Source organism: Manis pentadactyla, chromosome 6, assembly GCF_030020395.1.
Source record: "Manis pentadactyla isolate mManPen7 chromosome 6, mManPen7.hap1, whole genome shotgun sequence".
Classification (NCBI taxonomy): Eukaryota; Metazoa; Chordata; class Mammalia; order Pholidota; family Manidae; genus Manis; species Manis pentadactyla.
In genome coordinates, this window is record NC_080024.1 from 138,977,486 (window position 1) to 138,997,598 (window position 20,113).

Consider the following 20,113-nt stretch of genomic DNA (forward strand, 5'->3'; position numbering starts at 1 on the left):
AAGTCTAATAATAATATTTCTTTTCTCCCACAGTGGAACACCCTGACAAAATGGCTAATGACCAAGGTATGGTGGCTTAATCTGTCATTCCTTCCCTCCTTTGATCCACTCCATCAGTTAGAAATGTCAGTCATTATTTTGTATTCCTCTTTCACCTGGCCCATACACCTGATGAAGCAGACAACAGCACGATAATTAATCTTGTTAATGAAGTTCTGTTTGGCTGAGGCCGCAGGTCTGTGAGAGAAGATGTAAATTTTCTTGAGAGGAAATTGTTTTGTCTCTATTCTGAAGGACCAATTAAAATGTCAAGCTTCTTTGTATGAAATAAATTTTTAGTCTCTGTCTGCACTTCTGAATAATTCACATTAAGTATAATTAAGCTCAGCATAATTTTCAAGCTGCTCTTACACCCTTTCATGAGCTGTGGATTAAAGTCATATAGCTCTACAGAGATAAAACATAAATCTTGTGGGATTTTCCTCTGCAGTGAGCTTCTTTGAATAAATAAAAACAAAGTTAGGTCAACTTTTTTAGTGCATTACTATGGTTTGCTTTGAGGTCAGGAAGCTATCGTTCCATTAATCAGACGCTGGTGTGATGTGGGCTATTTCATCCTCCTTCGGTTCCTTTGTTGAATGCTGATTGTTTAGAGAAATAGGCATGGTTTATAAGGAAAAGGAGATAAATAATCTTTACCACCTCACAGGTGGATACCAATTTGCTACTACCATGATTAGCACACCGATAAAGTAGAATTCCCTTATTTTTACACTAAGAATAATTAGTAGAATTCTAAAGAAGACAAAGAACATGCGATGAGTTTTATTTTTTCAGTGTGTTACATTCTTTAAAGAAGGGAGAGTTTGGAAATGCTCATAACTGGTGATAGTCAGTGTTGTCAGTATTTGTTGGACAGGTTGTGTGGTTTGTCTCCTGCCTTGGACATCTGCTGTCAGCAGAACCTACTTGCGGGCATCACGTCTCCTAAGGCATCATGTTATACGATTGGGGAAAACATTTCTTTGAACAATAATACTTTTTAATGTTTGAATATTAAGCATCTGGAATGTTAAGGCTCACTAACAGAACATTGTCTGCATGAATGGTATTTTATTTAATGATCCAGGGTTCAGTTTATCTCTGGATCCTTATACCATGCCTCTACTTAACAGAAACTGGCTAGGGCTTCACACATGGAGCAATAGAAATGATACAATATACGTAACTATCTACCCAAGGGTTACATTTCCATTAACTGCCTAACTGTTCCTGCTTGCTTCCTCTTGAAATAGTCTTACAAGATGAATATCTACTAAATAGTCATATTTGTAAGACTATTAATGATGAGTAATTATCAGTTAGCATGTATGTACTTAGGTAAATTAAATATTAGTTTTGGCCAGATCCCAAACTAGAATAACTAGGAGAAGTGGTTTTATCATTTCAGTCATGAAATAATTAAAACAACCACTCCCTGCCGTCTTTACTTAAATGAATTGAGAACTTCCACAGGCAGATAACACCTAATTTTTGAAATTATATTTTTAAAAAAGAGAAAACACACACACACAATTTTTAAGTAATTGAACCAGATGAAATGCTGTATTATTAGCCAGTTGGGTGACGACATTCTCAAGCTTCTGAAAAAATGGATTTCCAGCTATTTTTAAATTTTTTTCAATTACCTCTTTTGTTGAATATTATTTTAAGATACCAGAAAATATGTTTTGTAAATTGTTCCTCTTATAAGAGAAAAAAGAATAAATTATCCCCAGTCTCTCTGATCGCACACTCTGCATGTATTTTTCTCAGATTTTCACATCAACAGTGAAGTCAGATCATATCTCAGGAAAGAAAAAGGAACTTGCCAGTGGCAAATCTCTTAGTATATTTGGGCAACTATTCTTTTTCTTTACCTAATATTACTTAGAAAGTTTCTGTCACATAGAATACTGCTTGGTGTCTTATTCAATCACAGCTAGCAAACAATCATTCAGATTGATAGGTTCTAAATTTTACATCAAAGTCAAATCACTTGTAAAATTGAGAGGGACTGATGACATATAATTGGGTGGTTATAAATAAGACCTTAAAATCCTTACAGAGAAAGCATATAAAATTTACTGACCATTCGAAGCTCTTTGTAAACAAAATCAGTCTTCTGAGTTGATGACCGAGTATAAGAAAAATAACACAGATTAAAGATCCCTCTAAGATTGATGAAAATAATAGGAAAAAGCTGTTGTGAGTGTTCCCAGTCCCGGCACATAGTGAGGCAGTTGAATATGTTTTATCGTGCACACCGTAAGGCCAATCTCCTCCTTACTATGGCAAAATAATCCCACTGTTATATTTATGACAGGAACTGCATTTCTGTTGAGAGAAAATTTGGCACCTTGTGTCAGAGTTAACCTTGCCAAGATGACTCCTAAATAGAAAAGCCAGGGAGGTCTAATTTCACTTAATATGGAAGAAAGTGAGAAAAGTTTTGATTATTTTTTAAAAAGTATCATTGTAGACTCCTGTCACAACGACTTTTTCCTGGAATCTAACATCTGCCCTGAAGAATATAAATGTGAAAACAAAAAGTCAGTTATATTGGGATCAGTTGTGATTTAGGGAAACTAATTTCTTCTGAGTAATAGTAACATAGTTTGAAAATGATAGATAACTTACATAGACCTCTTTCTTCCTTTATGTAATTGTAATTGATTATATCTAGCATTTTCTTATCCCTCCAATCTCAGCCAACTCTCTAAATCCCCATTTTTGCAGTCTCTTATCTCTTGTTCCACCTCCGAATTATTTCTCTAATCTCATCTCAGTGTACAAGTGGCCAATAAGTTTGAAAGTAATAATGAGATTTTAGAGATTAACCAGAAATTATATTAATGTAGGGGAGGGTCAAGTAGAATAAGGAAACCTCTGATGAAGCTCTTATCACCAGTCACTGTTCTAAGAACTTAATATGTATTGACTCATTTAATCCTTGGAACAATACTATGAGAGAGGTATTATTATTGTTTCCATTTTAGCAATGAAGAAGCCGAAGATCAGAGAGTTTAAGTGACTTGTCTATAGACACACAGCTAGTGAGTGACAAGGCCATAATGCAAACCCTGATTTGAACCACTGAGCATATTCATCGTGTATATACTGCATATATATATGTGTGTGTGTGTGTGTGTGTGTGTGTATACACACACACACACATAGACAACCACACACATGTGTAACATGTATCTGTAAAGTTGCTATGTCTAAAGTTTGGGTACAGATATTTTCCCAGTATCAGCTTTCCTTTCCCCATCTCTGTGAAGAGTCTAAAGAACAAAGCAAAATAGCTTTCAGTCCGAGTATGTGAAATTCATAGGACTGAGTATGTGATCTGGACAAGTTCTTTATTGCTGGAAACACAATGATGGTGCTAATGCCACTGCTGTAGTCAGCTCAGACCACTAAAATAAAATAACCACAGGCAAATTGGATTAAAGAACAGAAACTTATTTTTTCACAGTTCTGGAGGCTGGAAGTCTCATTCAAGGTCTGCAGGGTTGGATTCCGGTGAGTGCTCTCGTCCTGGATTGCAGACAGCCACCTTCTCACCATGTCCACACATGGTGGAGAGAAAGTGAGCTGTTTCCTGTATCTTCTTACAAGAATACTGTCAGATCATATCAGGGCCCTACCCTTCTGACCTCATTTAACCTTAATTATTTCCATAACAGTCTAAATCTCCCAAAAGTCACATTGTGTGTTAGGAATTCAGCTTATGAATCTGGGAGTGGGGGTGCTCAATTCAGTTCCTACCATCTACCTTCAAACAGAAAGTGGGTCTTCCACTGATCATTTTCCTGATTTTTCAGATGAGGAAGCAGAAGGTAGTGTTTTCCCCAAAGTCACACAAATATAGTTCTGGGCAGACCTGGAATCCAAACATGCTTCTCTCTGCCTCCACTGTGGATAGTCTTTCCACTGTGGACTGCTGCTAGACTTACGAAAAATTGGCCTTTTTGTTTCTCCATAATCAGCTTAAACCTTTTCGAGCTCCTCACAGAGGAGTTTATAAAAGCTCCTTGTTTGAAGGTTGCAATGACAAGTAGCTGAAACTGTAAAATATGACCAATTGTCAGTAATAATTATCAGATCAAACTTTTCATCTTAAAGGATTGCTTTTACATCTTTATATTCTGTTTGACTTCCAAACATTGTTCTCCACTTTGAGGTGTCTATGTGTAAAAATGGGTAATTCTTAGCTTGAGCCAAGTTGTTCACAATTTCATGTGTGTCTCCATGTCTGCCCACTGTGGCGTTAGAGTAGGTGTCAGGGTTTAGTGTCACCTACCCTGTGGGGTAGGTAGGTACTCTGTCAGAAGGTAGAATAGGTACCTTAAGGAGGGCAGGAGTGTCCTTGACATGATCTGTATCATGGCTGAGATGAATCGGGAAGAAAATGCTTGCTTCCAGCTCTCTCAAGTGCCCTTAATCATCTGTAGCCTGCAGAAAGGTGATCTAAACCATGGGGCCAGGAAAAGAGGCTTCAGTGCATAAGCCAGTTATGGATCCAGATGAAGGCAGCCTGCTGAGAACGGCCCTCCCACCAGCGGGGAGGATTATTCTCCTCTGAGCTGTGGGGATGGCTGATAGCGATGGACACTCAGGTGTGTTGCAAGAGCGAGGGAACTGAATTGGGTTCCTCAGATCCTCGTACCTGCCTGCCACCTGGACCTGCACTGCAACTTGGGCAAGTGGGTGAACCTCTCCAGCATCCTCACCTGTAAAATGATGACTTTAGTCCAAATTATCTTTTGTTTTCTTTGAGGATTTAAGGTTCTCAAGCTTTAGGATTAGTATTAGAATAAAAAAAAACAGGCATAGCATTGCCACATAAGATGGCCCTTCACATTTTCAGCACTCCTGGTATGCATTAATCTTTCTTCTGTGCACTGTACATATTCATTCATATTTCACTTTCATACCATTCTTACAGATGTGGAAAATGAGACACAGAGAGGTTAACACATGCTCAGACACTTCCAGTACGTAAGTGGTTAGGCCAAAGTACATATCCAAGCTAACCAATTTAAGAATCTCTGCTCTTAACCACTGTATCATTTTTGGAAAAGCAGTGAGTTAATTGGCTCCTACTTTGTGATCAAAAAAGTAAAACCATAAATGGTGTCACATACCTTCACTGGGTTTAAAGAGCTTTGTCTTTCCTCAGTAGGGTGTTCGGGCAAAGCACTTAACACTACACCTGCCATTTTACACCTCAGCGGGTTTAATCTCATGAATAAACACAATGTTAATTGTTTCCAATTTCAGGGAAATCAGGTTTTCAAGGCAGTCTAGTCAAGCTTGGAATTTAGTTAATGTAATCCAGACGTTGCAGGGTTTGGATTACAGCAGCCGGGTTGCTATTTGAAAAATTAAAACCTTTACCGCCTCTTGATGGGAGCTGTTTAATTGAAAATTAAAACCCCTTTTTAACCTATTTTGTGTGTAGTTCAACTCATTTTATTTTTTAAATGCTTGTTATACCCCCTTGAAAAAGCTATTTTCACCTGCGGTTTTCTCAGGTCCAAAACTTCACAATTTTGGAAATTATGACTATGGTGAAAAAGCAAAGGTAAAAAATGAGTAATGTGCTTTTGATAAACGCTGAGGTGCTTTCTGTGTTCCCAGCAAGGGGTCAAGTAGCTGCTCAAGTCCCCCTCTCAGGACTTTTTATGTTTCAATAGGTAACTTTGAAAGAAAAAAACACACTTAGTACTCACAAAAATTGATGTGATTCATAGTATACTTTTACTTTCTCAGGCCAGAAAGAGACATTTTTATTAACAAGGCTTCAAAGAAGATTTCTTAAGCAAGTTCTTAGGAGACCCACTGTGTTGCTAAATGTCCTTCTTTGCTGTAGACATTTGCCAAATATCACATTCCTAAGATTTTTTTCTGCCCACTTCTATCAGTCCTGGACTGTCTGCCTCCTCAATTTTCCTTCCAAAACACACACGGTTCACTGATGCTTGTAGAACAAAGTCAGTTCTTGGGTGTCAGGACTCTGGCTGACTGACCTCAGTCTCCCCTTTCTAGCCTCACAGCTAAGTACATCCCTCCAGACATGCCTCAGTCTGGCAGCAATCCACAGATCACTCTGCAAAGAGTGTATTTTCACAGCTTCATGCTCCAAGCGGTACATTCTCTCAGCCTTAACAATTCTGTCTCCCCTTCTCTGAGTCAAGTCCTCATCTTTCAAGACTCCCTTCCCAGTTTTACTTTTGTTCTAAGATGACTTTCTTACCTTCCCAGTGTTTTTTTCTTCTATCTGACTATAATATCCAACTTATTCCTTGCTCTGTTGTCCATTTCTTATAGTTTGCTACTGACGGTCCCAAGCTCTTGGCCAGGTTGTAAATTCCTTGATGGCAGAGGAATTTTGTGATTCACATTGTCATCCCCTCCTGCCTGTACCCCAAGTCTCTAATTAAGATCCTATCATATTATAATTGCCCCACAAGTATTTATTAAACTGAATTGACACAATAATCAATTTATGAATTAAATTAAATTGAATTGACACAAATCTTTGGGGGAAAAGTCAGAGAATAATCCAGAAAAAAAGACTTTGCCATTTAATCAAAAGTATAGTTTTGAGAAACCAAAAATAATAGTGTTCATGGCTGAAGATACTATATATGTTACAAATTTTGGGAGAGAGGAAAAATATGTGAAAATGTATTTCTAGTAAAGAAAAATACTTTAATGCTCATCTACTGAATAAAACAGAAACAGAAAAACAAGTTCTCTGTGATTCAGGAAATGGTGGTCACATTTATGAAGATTTGGACCTACTGTGTCCTTTTTTTTACCTCGACCCTCCCTTATCATTTCTTGTTAACCGAAAATATATACACTTGCATCTCACTGGTTACTTATAATTCTGAGTTCAGAAAGAAGAAAAATTAAAACTAACAAATGTCGATGAGCTTTTGAAATTTCAAATGTAAAGTATGAAAAGAATTAGACTCACTTTTGACAACTTTCTGGTAACTATGCACCCAACCCTGCGCTAGGTGATGAAGCTTAAGAAAGACGTACAATTCCATGCGTCCATTTTCAAAAAGCACGCAGTATACTTAGGAGGAGTATATAAATGCCCCAGCCCAACATGAAAAATAGGAAATGCTAAATCAGTTGGTACCTTCTCATATGTGTATCGTAGTGTTTCAGATGGGCAATCACTGTGAGGAGCAGTAGAAAAGACTTTTTAAAACCCAAGACTTGGCTTTAAATATACGAGTAGAACTTAATTAAAGACAAATGATTGCAGAGGCAAAGATTACTGGAAACTTTATTTAGAGAAGTCTTAAATGGGAAAATCAAGGAGCTGTTCAAAGAGGGAGGAATGCAGGATGTGTTCAGGGAACATTAAGGTTTCCAGTGTGCTGAGCAGAGCACTATGGGAGAGGGCACAGGTTGGTGTTGAGACCTCTGTTCATTCTTTCTGCTCTAACACAGAAATTCTCGTGCTTTCCTACTTTTCAACCCAGCAGCTACTTATTGTCAACACTGGCCACTGAAGGCTAACATCTGCTTTGGTTCCAGAGCCTTGTAAGCGCCTTCCCTCTTGGCTGCTCATGCTGACGTGTCTTGCTTGGAGGGGGGTGAGATTGTGGAGCAGGGGAAGGAAGAGATGACAGAATAGGAATAGGCATAGGGCCTCAGCAACTGTCATCTCCAGAGTTTTCCTAGCCTTATTTGTTCACTTCTGCTATGTGTTTTTCTGAAGTATCACCTTCACTGGCCCTGGTGCTTTGCATGGTTGCAAACTGAACAATATCCTTTCTCTTCCAACGGCTGTTTCATTATGTGCACTCCTGGGAATGGAGCTACCAGCTGGAGTCCCACCCACACACCTAACCCCTCACATTCACACACCAGGATCAATTATAAGCAGCGCTGGAATTTGTCTAACTCTCTCCCCATCCCTCCTTGTACTTGTTAATTCGTTCACTAATGGTAAAATCAGCAGCAGCAAAGTCAGGCAGATTCAGCCATTTCAAATGAGTATATTAATTAGTCTTTCTGAGCCACAGTTTACTCATCTAAAAAATGGAGCTAATAATAGCTTGCCTCATGGATTCATAATTAATATTACCCTCACCCTGTTTATTACAGCAGTCTCTTCTAATTAATATGTTCTTCACACTCAACCAGAATAATCTTTCTAAAGTACATAATTAACTGAGTCACTCTTCTACTTAAAATACCTTCAGTGGATCTCTGTTTTTATAAGACAAATTCTAGACTCTGGTAGACTGTATACACAGTTCTATTCTCTCATCTCTGCCTGACTTTATAAGCTTACCCGTCTCACTCTCTTCTACCTGATAAACTTCCACTCATCCTTCAGTTCTCAACTTAAGTGTCACCCCTGAAAAGGCTTCCTCATCTTTCTAGGTATAAATAGTCAATCACCCTGTTTTTCCATTGTGCCACTTAAACTTTTTTTAAACTTTTGAATATTACAATGTAATTATTATTCACTTAACATTTCCCCCTCACTAATTTATGAGCCTTTACAATAGTCATTTAATGCTTAGAGCAATGGGTCCACCCTAGTACAAAGACTACTAGATGGATGGAGGATGGACAGATACACTAATTAAGAAATATCATGCTACAACAATGTAATTTATACATATTGCAGGGTAGCCAGCATGATGCTCATGTTCTAGTATTTTCTTTTTTTTTAATTAAGGTATCATTGATATACAATCTTATGAAGGTTTCACATGAGCAACACTGTGGTTTCAACATTCACCCATATTATCAATTCCCCCCACCGGACACACATCCCATTGCATTCACTTCCATCAGTGTAGTAAGGTGCTGTAGACTCATTACTTGTCTTCTCCATGCTGTACTGCCTTCCCCTTGACCAACCTATATTGTGAGTGCTAATTGTAATGCCCCTTAATCCCCTTCTCCCTCCCTCCCCACCCACTCTCCCTAACCCCTCCCCTTTGGTAAACACTAGTCATTTCTTGGAGTCTGTAAATCTGCTGCTGTTTTGTTCCTTCAGTTTTGCTTTGCTGTTATGCTCCACAAATGAGTGAAATCATTTGGTACATGTTTTTCTCTGCCTGGCTTATTTCACTGAGTCGTAGTACCCTCTAGCTCCATCCATGTTGCTGCAAATGGTAGGATTTGTTTTTTTCTTATGACTGAATAATATTCCATTTTGTATATGTACCACATCTTCTTTATCCATTCATCTACTGATAGACACTTAGGTTGCTTCCATATCTTGGCTATTGTAAGTAGTGCTGCGATAAACATAGGGGTGCATATGTCTTTTTGAATTTGGGATCTTGTTTTCTTTGGGTAAATTCCTAGGAGTGGAATTCATGGGTCAAATAGTATTTCTATTTTTAGTTTTCTGAGGAACCTCCATATTGTTTTCCACAATGGTTGAACTAGCTTACATTCCCACCAGCAGTGTAGGAGGATTCCCCTTTCTTCACATCCTTGCCATCATTTGTTTTTCCTAGTCTTTTCAATGTTGGCCATCCTAACTGGTGTGAGGTGATATCTCACTGTGGTTTTAATTTGCATTTCCCTGATAAATAGCGATGTTGAGCATCTTTTCATGTGCCTTTTGGCCATCTGAATTTCTTCTTTGGAGAAATGTTCATATCCTCTGCTCATTTTTAATTGTGTTCTTTGTTTTTTGGGTATTGAGGCATGTGAGCTCTTTATATATTTTGGATGTTAACCCCTTTTCAGATATGTCTTTTACAAATATACTGTAGGATGCCTTTTTTGTCCTACTTATGGTGTCCTTTGCTGTACAGAAGCTTTTTAGTTTGATGTAGTCCCATTTGTTCATTTTTGCTTTTGTTTCCCTTGCCTGAGGAGATGCATTCAGGAAAAAGTTGCTCATGTTTATATTCAAGAGAGTTTTGCCTGTGTTTTCTTCTAAAAGTTTTATGATTTCATAACTTACATTCAGGTCTTTGATCCATTTTGAGTTTATTTTTGTGTATGGAGTTAGACAATAATCTAGTTTCAGTCTCTTACATGTAGCTGTCCAGTTTCACCAACACCAGTTGTTGAAGAGGCTGTCTTTTCCCTGTTGTATATCTATGGCTCCTTTATATATTGATTGGCCATATATGTGTGAGTTTATATCTGGCCTCTCTATTCTGTTTTATGGGTCTGTTCTTGTGCCAGTACCAAATTGTTTTGATGACTATGGCTTTGTAGTAGAGCTTGAAGTTAAGGAATGAAATCCCCTCAGCTTTATTCTTCTTTTTCTCGGGATGGCTTTGGCTATTCGGGGACTTTTGTGGCTCCATATGAATTTTAGAACTATTTGTTCTACTTTGTCGAAGAATGCTGTTGGTATTTTAATAGGGATTGCATTGAATCTGTCGATTGCTTTAGGCAGGATGGCCATTTTGGCAATATTAATTCTTCCTATCCCAGACCACGTGATGTACTTCCATTTATTGGTGCCTTCTTTAATTTCTCTAATGAGTGTCTTGTAGTTCATGTTCTAGTATTTTCATACTGTAGTTACAACTTCCTAACATAAAGTCACTTGGAAATGACTCTCATACTCTTCTGCTGCTTTCCCCTGAACTGTTTTGCAGCTTCACTCAGGTGCGAACACATTCCATCTTCACATCCTCGCCAGCATTTGTTGTTCTTAGTCTTTTCAGTGTTGGCCGTCCTAACTGGTGTGAGGTGATAAAGAAGTATCATGCTACAACAATGTAATTTATACATATTGCAGGGCAGCCAGCATGATGCTCATGTTTTAGCATGTTCCCTTGCCTTTGGGAGGAGCTTGTGGATCATCCAGGTCAGGGAGGCTTTCATGGTTCATGCAGTGGCCCTTGAGAACAGTTGCTCATTTATGATCCACAAAGTCTCTGCCTCATCCTCCATACTGTAGTCTGGTAAATGAGCTAGCTCTTGGGTAGGTGTAGTCCTCCAAGAAGGTACCTCATGCTTAGAGAAACAGAATGCTTTTTGTATTTTAATTAAAAACAAGCCTGCATCTAAAAGTGATTTCTCAGACCCATATACTGGCCAGTATTCCAGGAAAATAACAGGCAAGAATGCATACAAGCAGATTCTGGTGAGAGGAGAAAATTCAGAGATTACCCTCCATCACCATATCATTAATATTATTAAATCGTCCCCATTTTCTGTTCTGTTAACAATTCAGTTGTTCACCACAGTTTCATTTTAAATTTATATAAATAATAATTACAAGAACTTATGAACTTCACTGGGCTTTTGGCATGTGGAAATTTAAGACAGTTCTTCAGGAGCACTTGGCAAGTTTTTATGAGCAACCAGATAAAAGGACACAGACTAATTAGAGGGGGAGCTCTTGAGGTAAGAATGTGGGGGTTCTCCTTACCTGAAAACTTTAAGGAAGCCAACTTCTTTCCTGTGATCAAAAGATCTCATTGATCTACTCAGGTATTCTGGTCCCCTGATAGTCACCTTTTGAGTTATTGTCCATTCCGCCTTGAAAGATGTTGAGAATGAGCAGTGGTACAATTCCTAGGAATAACCACTGTGCTTCTGAAATATGTATGTTTTTCCTTCTGTCCTTATGGTCTGTCATCTATTGTCATGTTCAGGAATCCACATTCCAGTTGGTCTAGTGTAATAGTGCTTTTACTCTGGTGCTTTTGAAAGAAGAAGTGCTTGCAAAAAAAAAAAAAGAAGAAGAAAGGAAGCATGTAAACTTGTTTTCTACCATAAAACATTTCTTAGGCAACTTTTCTTCACAATCAGTTGCCAAATTCTGCAAAAGACTACACATATGCCTCACGAAGTCAGGACCCAGCACCAGACTGAGATGTCCATCACGAGCCAGGAATTTATTTATTTAATTCACATGTATGATGAGTACAGTTTCCATTCTATCCAGGAGTGTCCTGGGTCCAGGCACAAAGGTAATAGCACTCCTTTTGGTCTTAGAGTGTCCTGACTTTCATAATAATTTTCATCTTTCATAATGATAATATGACCAGAATGATGGTCAGTCAATTCATGACCTTTGTGTGTGAAATTATAATCTTAGATTTTAGATTGAGAAAGATTCTTTAAAAATGAACTTATTTTTCATCATAGTCTACTCTGTTCATATTATGCAGCATAAAGGAGGGAATGGGGACTCAAAAAACTGCCTCTCTTTGTCAAGGAAAAATGCCAGTGGTGCATTTGGTTTTGTTGCACTGTGACTCAGAGTAGGCCACCAAATGCACTCCCATCCCATACATCATTGCTCTTAGGTTTGCCACAGGTGGCAAATATAAGGAGCTTAGAAGAAAGGAAGGCAGGAAGGATTTGTTGGGTACTACACCTCAATATATGGTAGGCATGTCAGTTTCCCTCACAGTTGCAGTAGTAACATTCTACTTTCTTTCAGTCAATTAACTGACTTTACTGTTTACTTGAAAACAATGTGTTGAACCTTAGGAAAGGATGAGGAAAGCTCCTTAGTTCTTGTTTATTAATATACATTTGAAACATCCAACGTGTGGGCTACGATTTTGCTTACTGGTTTTTAGATGTCCTGATGTCTTTGTTAAAAGTCAGTATTACCAACTGCATGGACATATTTTCCAGCCTCTGAAAAATCACCCCCTCTAAAGACATCTCAATCTGATCTGTATCTTGAACAGTAAAACCATATCCAGGTATCATTTATCCTTTGGTATATATCATTAGAATCATTTTCAGAGAACCAATTTTAAAGATCAAGAAGATGCCACAGTGCTCTGCATCCTTGAGAGGATGGCTGTGTATTGAATGTTTGTCAAATGATCAGTCTGTTCATTTGATTTAGATTATGGGCCATGTTTTTCTTTTGGAATTGATTGTGTGGGTGCCTTACTGGGAGACCTTCTGTTATTTCCATTCAGGGAAGATGGATTAAAGAATAGGTGAGCAATATGCAGTCTTCTCCATGTCCTCTGCACATTAATTTTCTATTCACTCCTCCCTGAACTTAATAACATTACTCAGAAAAATCAGCCACTTGAACTGAAATCCCAATTGAATTAATATTTGGTTGGTCCTGAAAAATGTTTCATGGAAAATTTCTCTATCTACCTATGTTTGCTAAAAGTAGGTATTTAATAGAAACATCAATGTTTCATTTTACACATATACACCCCACAATAAGAATATAGAAACAGTATTGTAAGTGATACGTAAGTAAGAACAAAAAAAACCATGCACAACAGTAATAACTTAAAATTTGTTCTCTTTCTTAACAGTCTAACTCACATCATAGAACATTCTAAACCAGATGAGTCACTCATCAAGTCCTAAAAACACAATATACAGGTCACTTTGGCAAGCACCTAGGAGTAACAGTGAGCACACTTCCTAAAGGAAGTCATATTACCTCTGCCCATTTCCCCTCGATCCAGACAGCAGGTGGCAAGGAAATCATGGAGACTTTAACTTATGCCTAAGGGAGCATACATCCTTTGCCAAAAAAGACGGAAAAAAGCCTCCATTATGAAATCTATCCTTTAATGAAAATATAAATGGTAACTCTTTAAATGACTTTGTAGTTTATAATATTTTAAAAATGCAAATCAAGAGGAAGACCATGAACTTTCTAGTTTGGACCTTCCTAATATGTACCTAAACAAAATTAATTCAAAAATATATTCACTCTTTTGAATAAGTCTAAAACAGACACATGCTTCCTCTTTTTTAATTTAACCATAGACTCATTTCTTTTGCTTTATTTTTCTTTCTGAAACCACCATTTCCTTGTTTCAAAGCTAAGGAAAAGTAGAAAATATTTAGTTTAATTATCAACAATTTCTGAAAGAAATGATTTTGGGGTGAAATTAGATGAAATACCTAGTTGGTAAAATGATGCATAGATGTACTACTATTTAGGATCTTAATTCTTTCTTCCCACCCTCATTTCTGTTATTAAAAACACATGGGTAAAGAGACACACAAGAATTCTTTTCTTCATTCTGAAGAATATAGTATTTATTCATAAAGTACATTTTGATTAGTATTCATGTAAAATCATGATATTACTAATTTTATAAAAGAGAACATGCCCATTTCCAGTTTTTTGAAACTTGTTCACCTTTATTTGAATTTTTTTAAAGCCTGTGTACATTCAAACTTGTTACATTATTTCTATAGATGTATTTAAATTTCATGTATTCATCTAATTATTTAGAATTTTAATTTTGAAAAATGTTAGAGGTTCAGTGCAGTAAGCAAAAACAATTCAGGGTTTTAAGATAAATATAATTGTGGAACACATAACACTGAAAATAATTATTTTTTATTTGCATGTAGTTCTAATAATACTAGATAAGTGAAAAATATTTTTAAGTGTAATAGTGATTTTATAGTAAGAAATGGATTAAGTTACTCTTGAGTCTTTAAAGTCAGAGTAAATTAAAACCATCTGCAGTTAGCTAATATTAACCACGATTAGGCATGTATAGGATCTGTAGACAGTGGATTGATTCTGTCATGGCAGGATCCATATCTAATACATGCTTTGATACTACCACTTCCCTGAGAATCTAGGACTGTGCCTTGCATTTCTGGGCACTTAGTATATGTGAATGAATTATTAACTGCTTTATGCTCCATTAATAAAATTAAGACCTCTAGGATAGGACAACAGTTTGTATCTTTGAATTAACTGACTTTCAGTCTTCCAGAGTCTAATTAGTCTTCTTTCCCTAAATCAGCACTTAAGAAATTAATCAAGTTAAGTAAACACAACCAATATTTGAGCCTCAGGAAAAAGCCTTAAAATGCTTTGACATGCCAAGCCATAACATTTAGAGTCCTCATAAGTCTCCAGTGTCTTCTCATTTGACACCTTTACGGTTCTTGTCTTAAACAATGGGAGAATCTTTTTTTATTGTTATTATTTTAACTTACTATTTACCCATAAAGGAAGCCTTCCTGGAATTTAAGAGACATTTTTTAGAGAATAGAAGTATAACAGCACACAAAAGTTAAATCCGATTGCCACATCTTTAGAGGCAAAGATCACCAATATCACAGAAATGAGTTTTGTGTTTTTTCTTACTGAAGTAGTGCAAGAACTTGAAATAACCATAAATCCAATCTTGCTTGTTGATGATATTGAGTTTATTTAAAGTACTTTCTCTTGGGTTTGTTAAGAGTTACTTAATATTCTTTTGTGGCATCAATCTAATTATAAACAACAAAATGTTAACCATTGTCAATACACTAGATTATGTGGGTAGAATGTGCAAGCTTTAAGCTGCACTCTCTTACTTAGAAAGCATTTCCAGAGTTTATCTTACCTAGAGCTCTAACCACATGACATCTGATTTTCTTCTGATTGAAATTCTCAATGTAATCAATAGCCTCACTAATCTGTGGGGTGCTATATCCATACAGCTTTATGTCTAAGTAATATATGGATGTGCTTGTGGGCTCATTTTTTGCATCTTCCCACAAACTAGCTGGGGGAGTGAGAAACTTCATTAAAAAGACATTTGTCAGGATGCTAGAGGAAAAGGAAAATCCTCCACAGGCTATTTACCTAATTTCCAGCCAATACAGGATTACTCCCAACAGGAATCATTTATTGCTTTACTGGCCTAAATGATGGGGTTGTTAGCATCTCTTTTGGCCGAATGCTTTACGCTCTAATTGCTGTCAGGTGTGAGAGAAGTCATCTTAATATTCATGCAGACCTTCTGTCTCACTTCATTTTTTCCAACATTGATTTTCCAGTGCCCCATAAGCAAGGCTTACTTTTGTTCATTGAAGCACCAAATGTGTCAGAGCCCAACATTTTCACAATTGCTGCTCATTTCAATGCTCCTCACACTGCCACTGCCGCACATACACATAGGGGTTTCCATCCTAATTCCTACTTCTTTATGTGCCCATACTTATTGGCAAACAGATTTGAAGGGTACCAGTTTATACTGAAAACAGAATATCATGTCATTGAATTAATTTATACATTACTTTTTGGAAGTCTGACATCCTAACTTCAGCTCTGACTTGATATCAAAAGTATTTTAGAAATTGTGAATTTTGAGTCTGTTAGCAAGATTTAAGTTGTTCCTTCACAACTATTTTGCAAATAAAATGACACAATCTTGGGAAAGCTTTAGCAAAAGGAGTGTTTGATATGCCAATTAATGTCAGAAGAGCATGACTTGAAAGTTCTTAAAAAGAAGAAAAACACAATCTACACATGTGAGATAACAGCCTATGTTATTACTGTGACTGGCTGCGGCAGTTGACTTCCTCTATGTCATCCATTGATTATAACTGCTTTCTGAAATAACCCTCTAAGCAAATAAAACTGAGAACTAGCTGCATTCTTGTATGTGTTTGCATATCTATTCAACTCCCAAATATTTTTCTTTAAGTGATCTACATGATATTCTAGAACTCAAAATCAAATCAAATAATGACAATTCTACAAATGTTCCAACAGAAAAAGAGATTACCTGTGATGAAACACTATTAATTAAATTTGGATGATAGTATAATTATTTGAGATTGATTTCTGGCTCCATTCTTTAAATACTACTTTTACAACTATTGAACATCTTCTGGAAGGCAGAGTTTCTAATAATGTGATACAAAAGAAGTCTTCTTCCTTTCCTGCTGTGTTTGTTGGTAGGAAATATTCAGACCATGTGGGTGGTGACATAATCCATACTCTTTGCTCCACATCTAATATCTCATTTTAAGGCAGCTGTTTGACACGTAACATGAAGATTACTGAAATCCCAGTGACAAGAGTAAATGTGTTGTCCCTTTGTAGAGTAATAATGGTAACTTGCCACACGATCATGTCATATGAGCAGCAGTGTGGGCAGGACCTCTCACAGTGCAAAGGAAGAGGATTCTGCTTGCCTAGGAGCCATGCCCCTTTCTGTTCTGAGATGTTCAGGAGAGCAACATTTAGGCTGATACCCTTGTAACTTTTAGTAACACTCTCACAAGAATATGGAAGAAAAAAAAAAAGCAGTAAGAGCTTTTCAGAGAGGCATTGTATTTATCTCATCTAAGAGAATCTATATGTATGGCAGATTTTTCTCATACATAGAAATAGCACTCTTAAGGTATAATGGTATTAATATTCTCATGCTTTCTTTTGGGTAGTCAAAATAATCTTGTTCAGTTGTTTATTTAAAGTATTTTATATTCTTGTCTGTTTTTTTATTTAATTGAAGTATAGTTGATATACTGGTTTCAAGTATAAAACACAGTGGTTCCACAGTTACTTATATTATTAAATCCTCACCCAACTAAGTGCAGTTACCATCTGTCACCACAGGAAGATGTTACAGAATCACTGGCTATATTCTCCATGCTGTACTACCAGCCCCGTGACCAACTTATATTATGATTGAGAATTTTTGTGTCCATTTATCTCCCTCACTCTCCCCACCCACTCATCCCAAACTCTCCTCCATGGTAACCACCAATTACTTCTCAGTGTCTATGAGTCCACTACTATTTTATTCATTTTGTTTTGTTTTGTTTTTACATTCCACAAGTAAGTGAAATCATATGGCATTTGTCTTTCTCCGCCTGGCTTATTTCATCTAGCATAATACCCTCTAGGTACATTCATGCCACAATTGGAAGGATTTCTTTCTTTTTATGGCTGAGTAGTATTCCACTGTGTTTTGTTTCATTGTGCTTTTATGTTGTTTATCAACTAACAGTCTGGTATGCTTTCCCAATAAACAGGTCGTCATGGAGATGGAGGTTATTGGCCAGTTGATACTAATTTGATTGATAGAAGCACTCTTAATGGTACGTACATAAATTAAGTTCTGTTGGATTAGTTATATTAATTAAATGGTTGATTCTAGAGTGTCCAAGGCAAATTTTCTCTTCACTTATAGTACCATGAACCCTGGACATAGGGTTTTAGTGGGGACAATAGAAACATGATGTTTTTAACAAACCTGTAGCATATTCCACTAGGAAACAATGCCAGTAAGAGTTGGTAAGTACACAAAACAGAGTCAGTTAGACAAGCCTAAGCACAGAAAATGTTATCAATGAGATGGCACTGTTAAATAGCTAGATCTTAAAGTGTCACCTGTATGTAAATTGTTTCCAAGGATTTAATTTTATTAGGGAGAGGTGTTGTCTAAGGTAGACTGAACTGAAACCCTCTCAGTTTCATAAATTGAAGTTACTAGGACTTTTTGTTAGAAGGGTCTGTTTGTTCTCCAAAATCCTCTAGCATCTTAATGCTTATTTCTCATCATATTGTCAAGATTAAACATATACTTCTGCCCATCCTAATGGAGCATCTGTTGGTTTGGGGGTGGGTCAGATGGAGGTAATATCTAGAAATGCATGGATGAAGCAGATTGGTTTTGGATCTGTCTTTAAGGATCTTTTCCTCCATTTCGCTGAAACAGAAACTTTGGGAGGATGGATTAATATTAGCCAAGCTCCCAGGGACTGATGTATATATGATGAGTTCTTATAGGCTTTGAAAAACTGTTGTAGGTGTTGTTTTGTTTGTTTTATTTTACTAAATACATTGCATATATTCAAAATACAAATGTGAACACTTATGTACCTATCAAGTAAAAATGCAAAATATTCAACAAACAACTGAAATTTCTTCTATGTCTCCACCTTCTCAGATGTTTCTTCACCATTTCCTCCATTACTCACTGTTACAACCACTTTCCCAAATATGGTGTTTATTTCATATATATCTATATATATGTATGTGTGACATGTGTTATAGGTAGTGCCTGGCTCTGATAGTTTCTTGTCTCCAGTTTATACAAGAGATACTTTAGAGAGCTCAGAGCAGGAAAATGAGAGGAGGGATGTTTTGGAACTAAAGACAGACCAATGGCATGCTCCATCAAATAGGTTTAGATAATAATAATTCCCTCCTCCAAACTTTGTAAGTTTCATTAACTCATGCTCTTACTTTAAATTTTCTCTTAAATCTCAGCAATACACCAAACACACTTCATGCATTCAAGCAGTTAAGAAATGTTACTAAGCCCTCACTGCGTGCAGGGCACAGATTGAACAATAGATCCCTGCAGGAGCAATCAACAAAGAAGAAGAATTACCAAGGTGGACAAGACAGAGAAATACATTCCAGGAAGACAAAAGAGAGTGACAAAACTCCCAGGGATATGAGAGAGGGTTAAAAAAAGGTTGTGGTTGAAATTATGTGGTGTAAGATCATTGTAGAATTTTATACCCAAAGATGGAGAGGTTCTAAGTTTAGAGTCCATGCTGGGAATTAACATTCTCCCCTTTAGAGTCGTCCACAGAGCTGATTTTGAAATGCTATTTCTACAGAGCATTTCAAATAGGAATTCATCCCTGCCTAAGGGCATGACCATCTATTTTGGCACAGGATAGTACTTTTTTTAATGTAAGAATAGTTGATATTCTTACATTAAATAGTTGATATACAATTTTATAGTGTTTTCAAGTATATAACACAGTGGTTCTACATTATTAAATCCTCACCCCATCTAGTGCAGTTGCAATCTGTCAACATAGGAAGATGTTACAGAAGCTTTGGCTGTACTAATATCCCTGTGACCAACTTATGTTATGACTGAGACTTTTTGTGCTCCTTTAAACAGGATAGTACTATGTGAAGAAACAGAGTGCTGGGGATTTAAGAGGGAATCAGTACAGATAATTGAGAAAGAACAATTATCCCCTCAGTTTCCACCTACTACTAAGCAGTAGTTTCTTGAGATAAAAATGGAACAAATGCAAGCCACAGACACAGAATTATGTACTCTCTTAAACTGTGTGTCCTAAAGAACTCTATTCTTGGATAGAATTGCAAAATTTAGCAACTAAGAATATAGGTCCAGTAAAATTCAAATTATTTCTAATTGCTCAAAAATATGAAATAAAGAAAAATACTGCAAAGGATTCCCATGTCAATATACATGTGCATCCCAATGTGCATATGCCTAGACAACTCAAAATAATTCAAACTTAACTGTAATTTTATTTACCAAATCTGGCAGTCCTAATTTTGGATCAAGTTTGAAAGTTTGATATT

At 36.8% G+C, this 20,113-nt stretch overlaps 1 protein-coding gene across 1 annotated transcript in view; it reads left to right on the top strand.

The window, feature by feature from the left end:
- The window catches only part of DCC (DCC netrin 1 receptor), a 1,164,464-nt gene that overhangs the window by 1,047,371 nt on the left and 96,980 nt on the right, over positions 1–20,113 (top strand). Inside the window, exons 21-22 of the mRNA XM_036918577.2 lie at positions 34–66; positions 17,788–17,853. Of these exons, the coding sequence (XP_036774472.2) occupies positions 34–66; positions 17,788–17,853 (99 nt within the window). The remainder of the gene's footprint in view (positions 1–33; positions 67–17,787; positions 17,854–20,113) is intronic.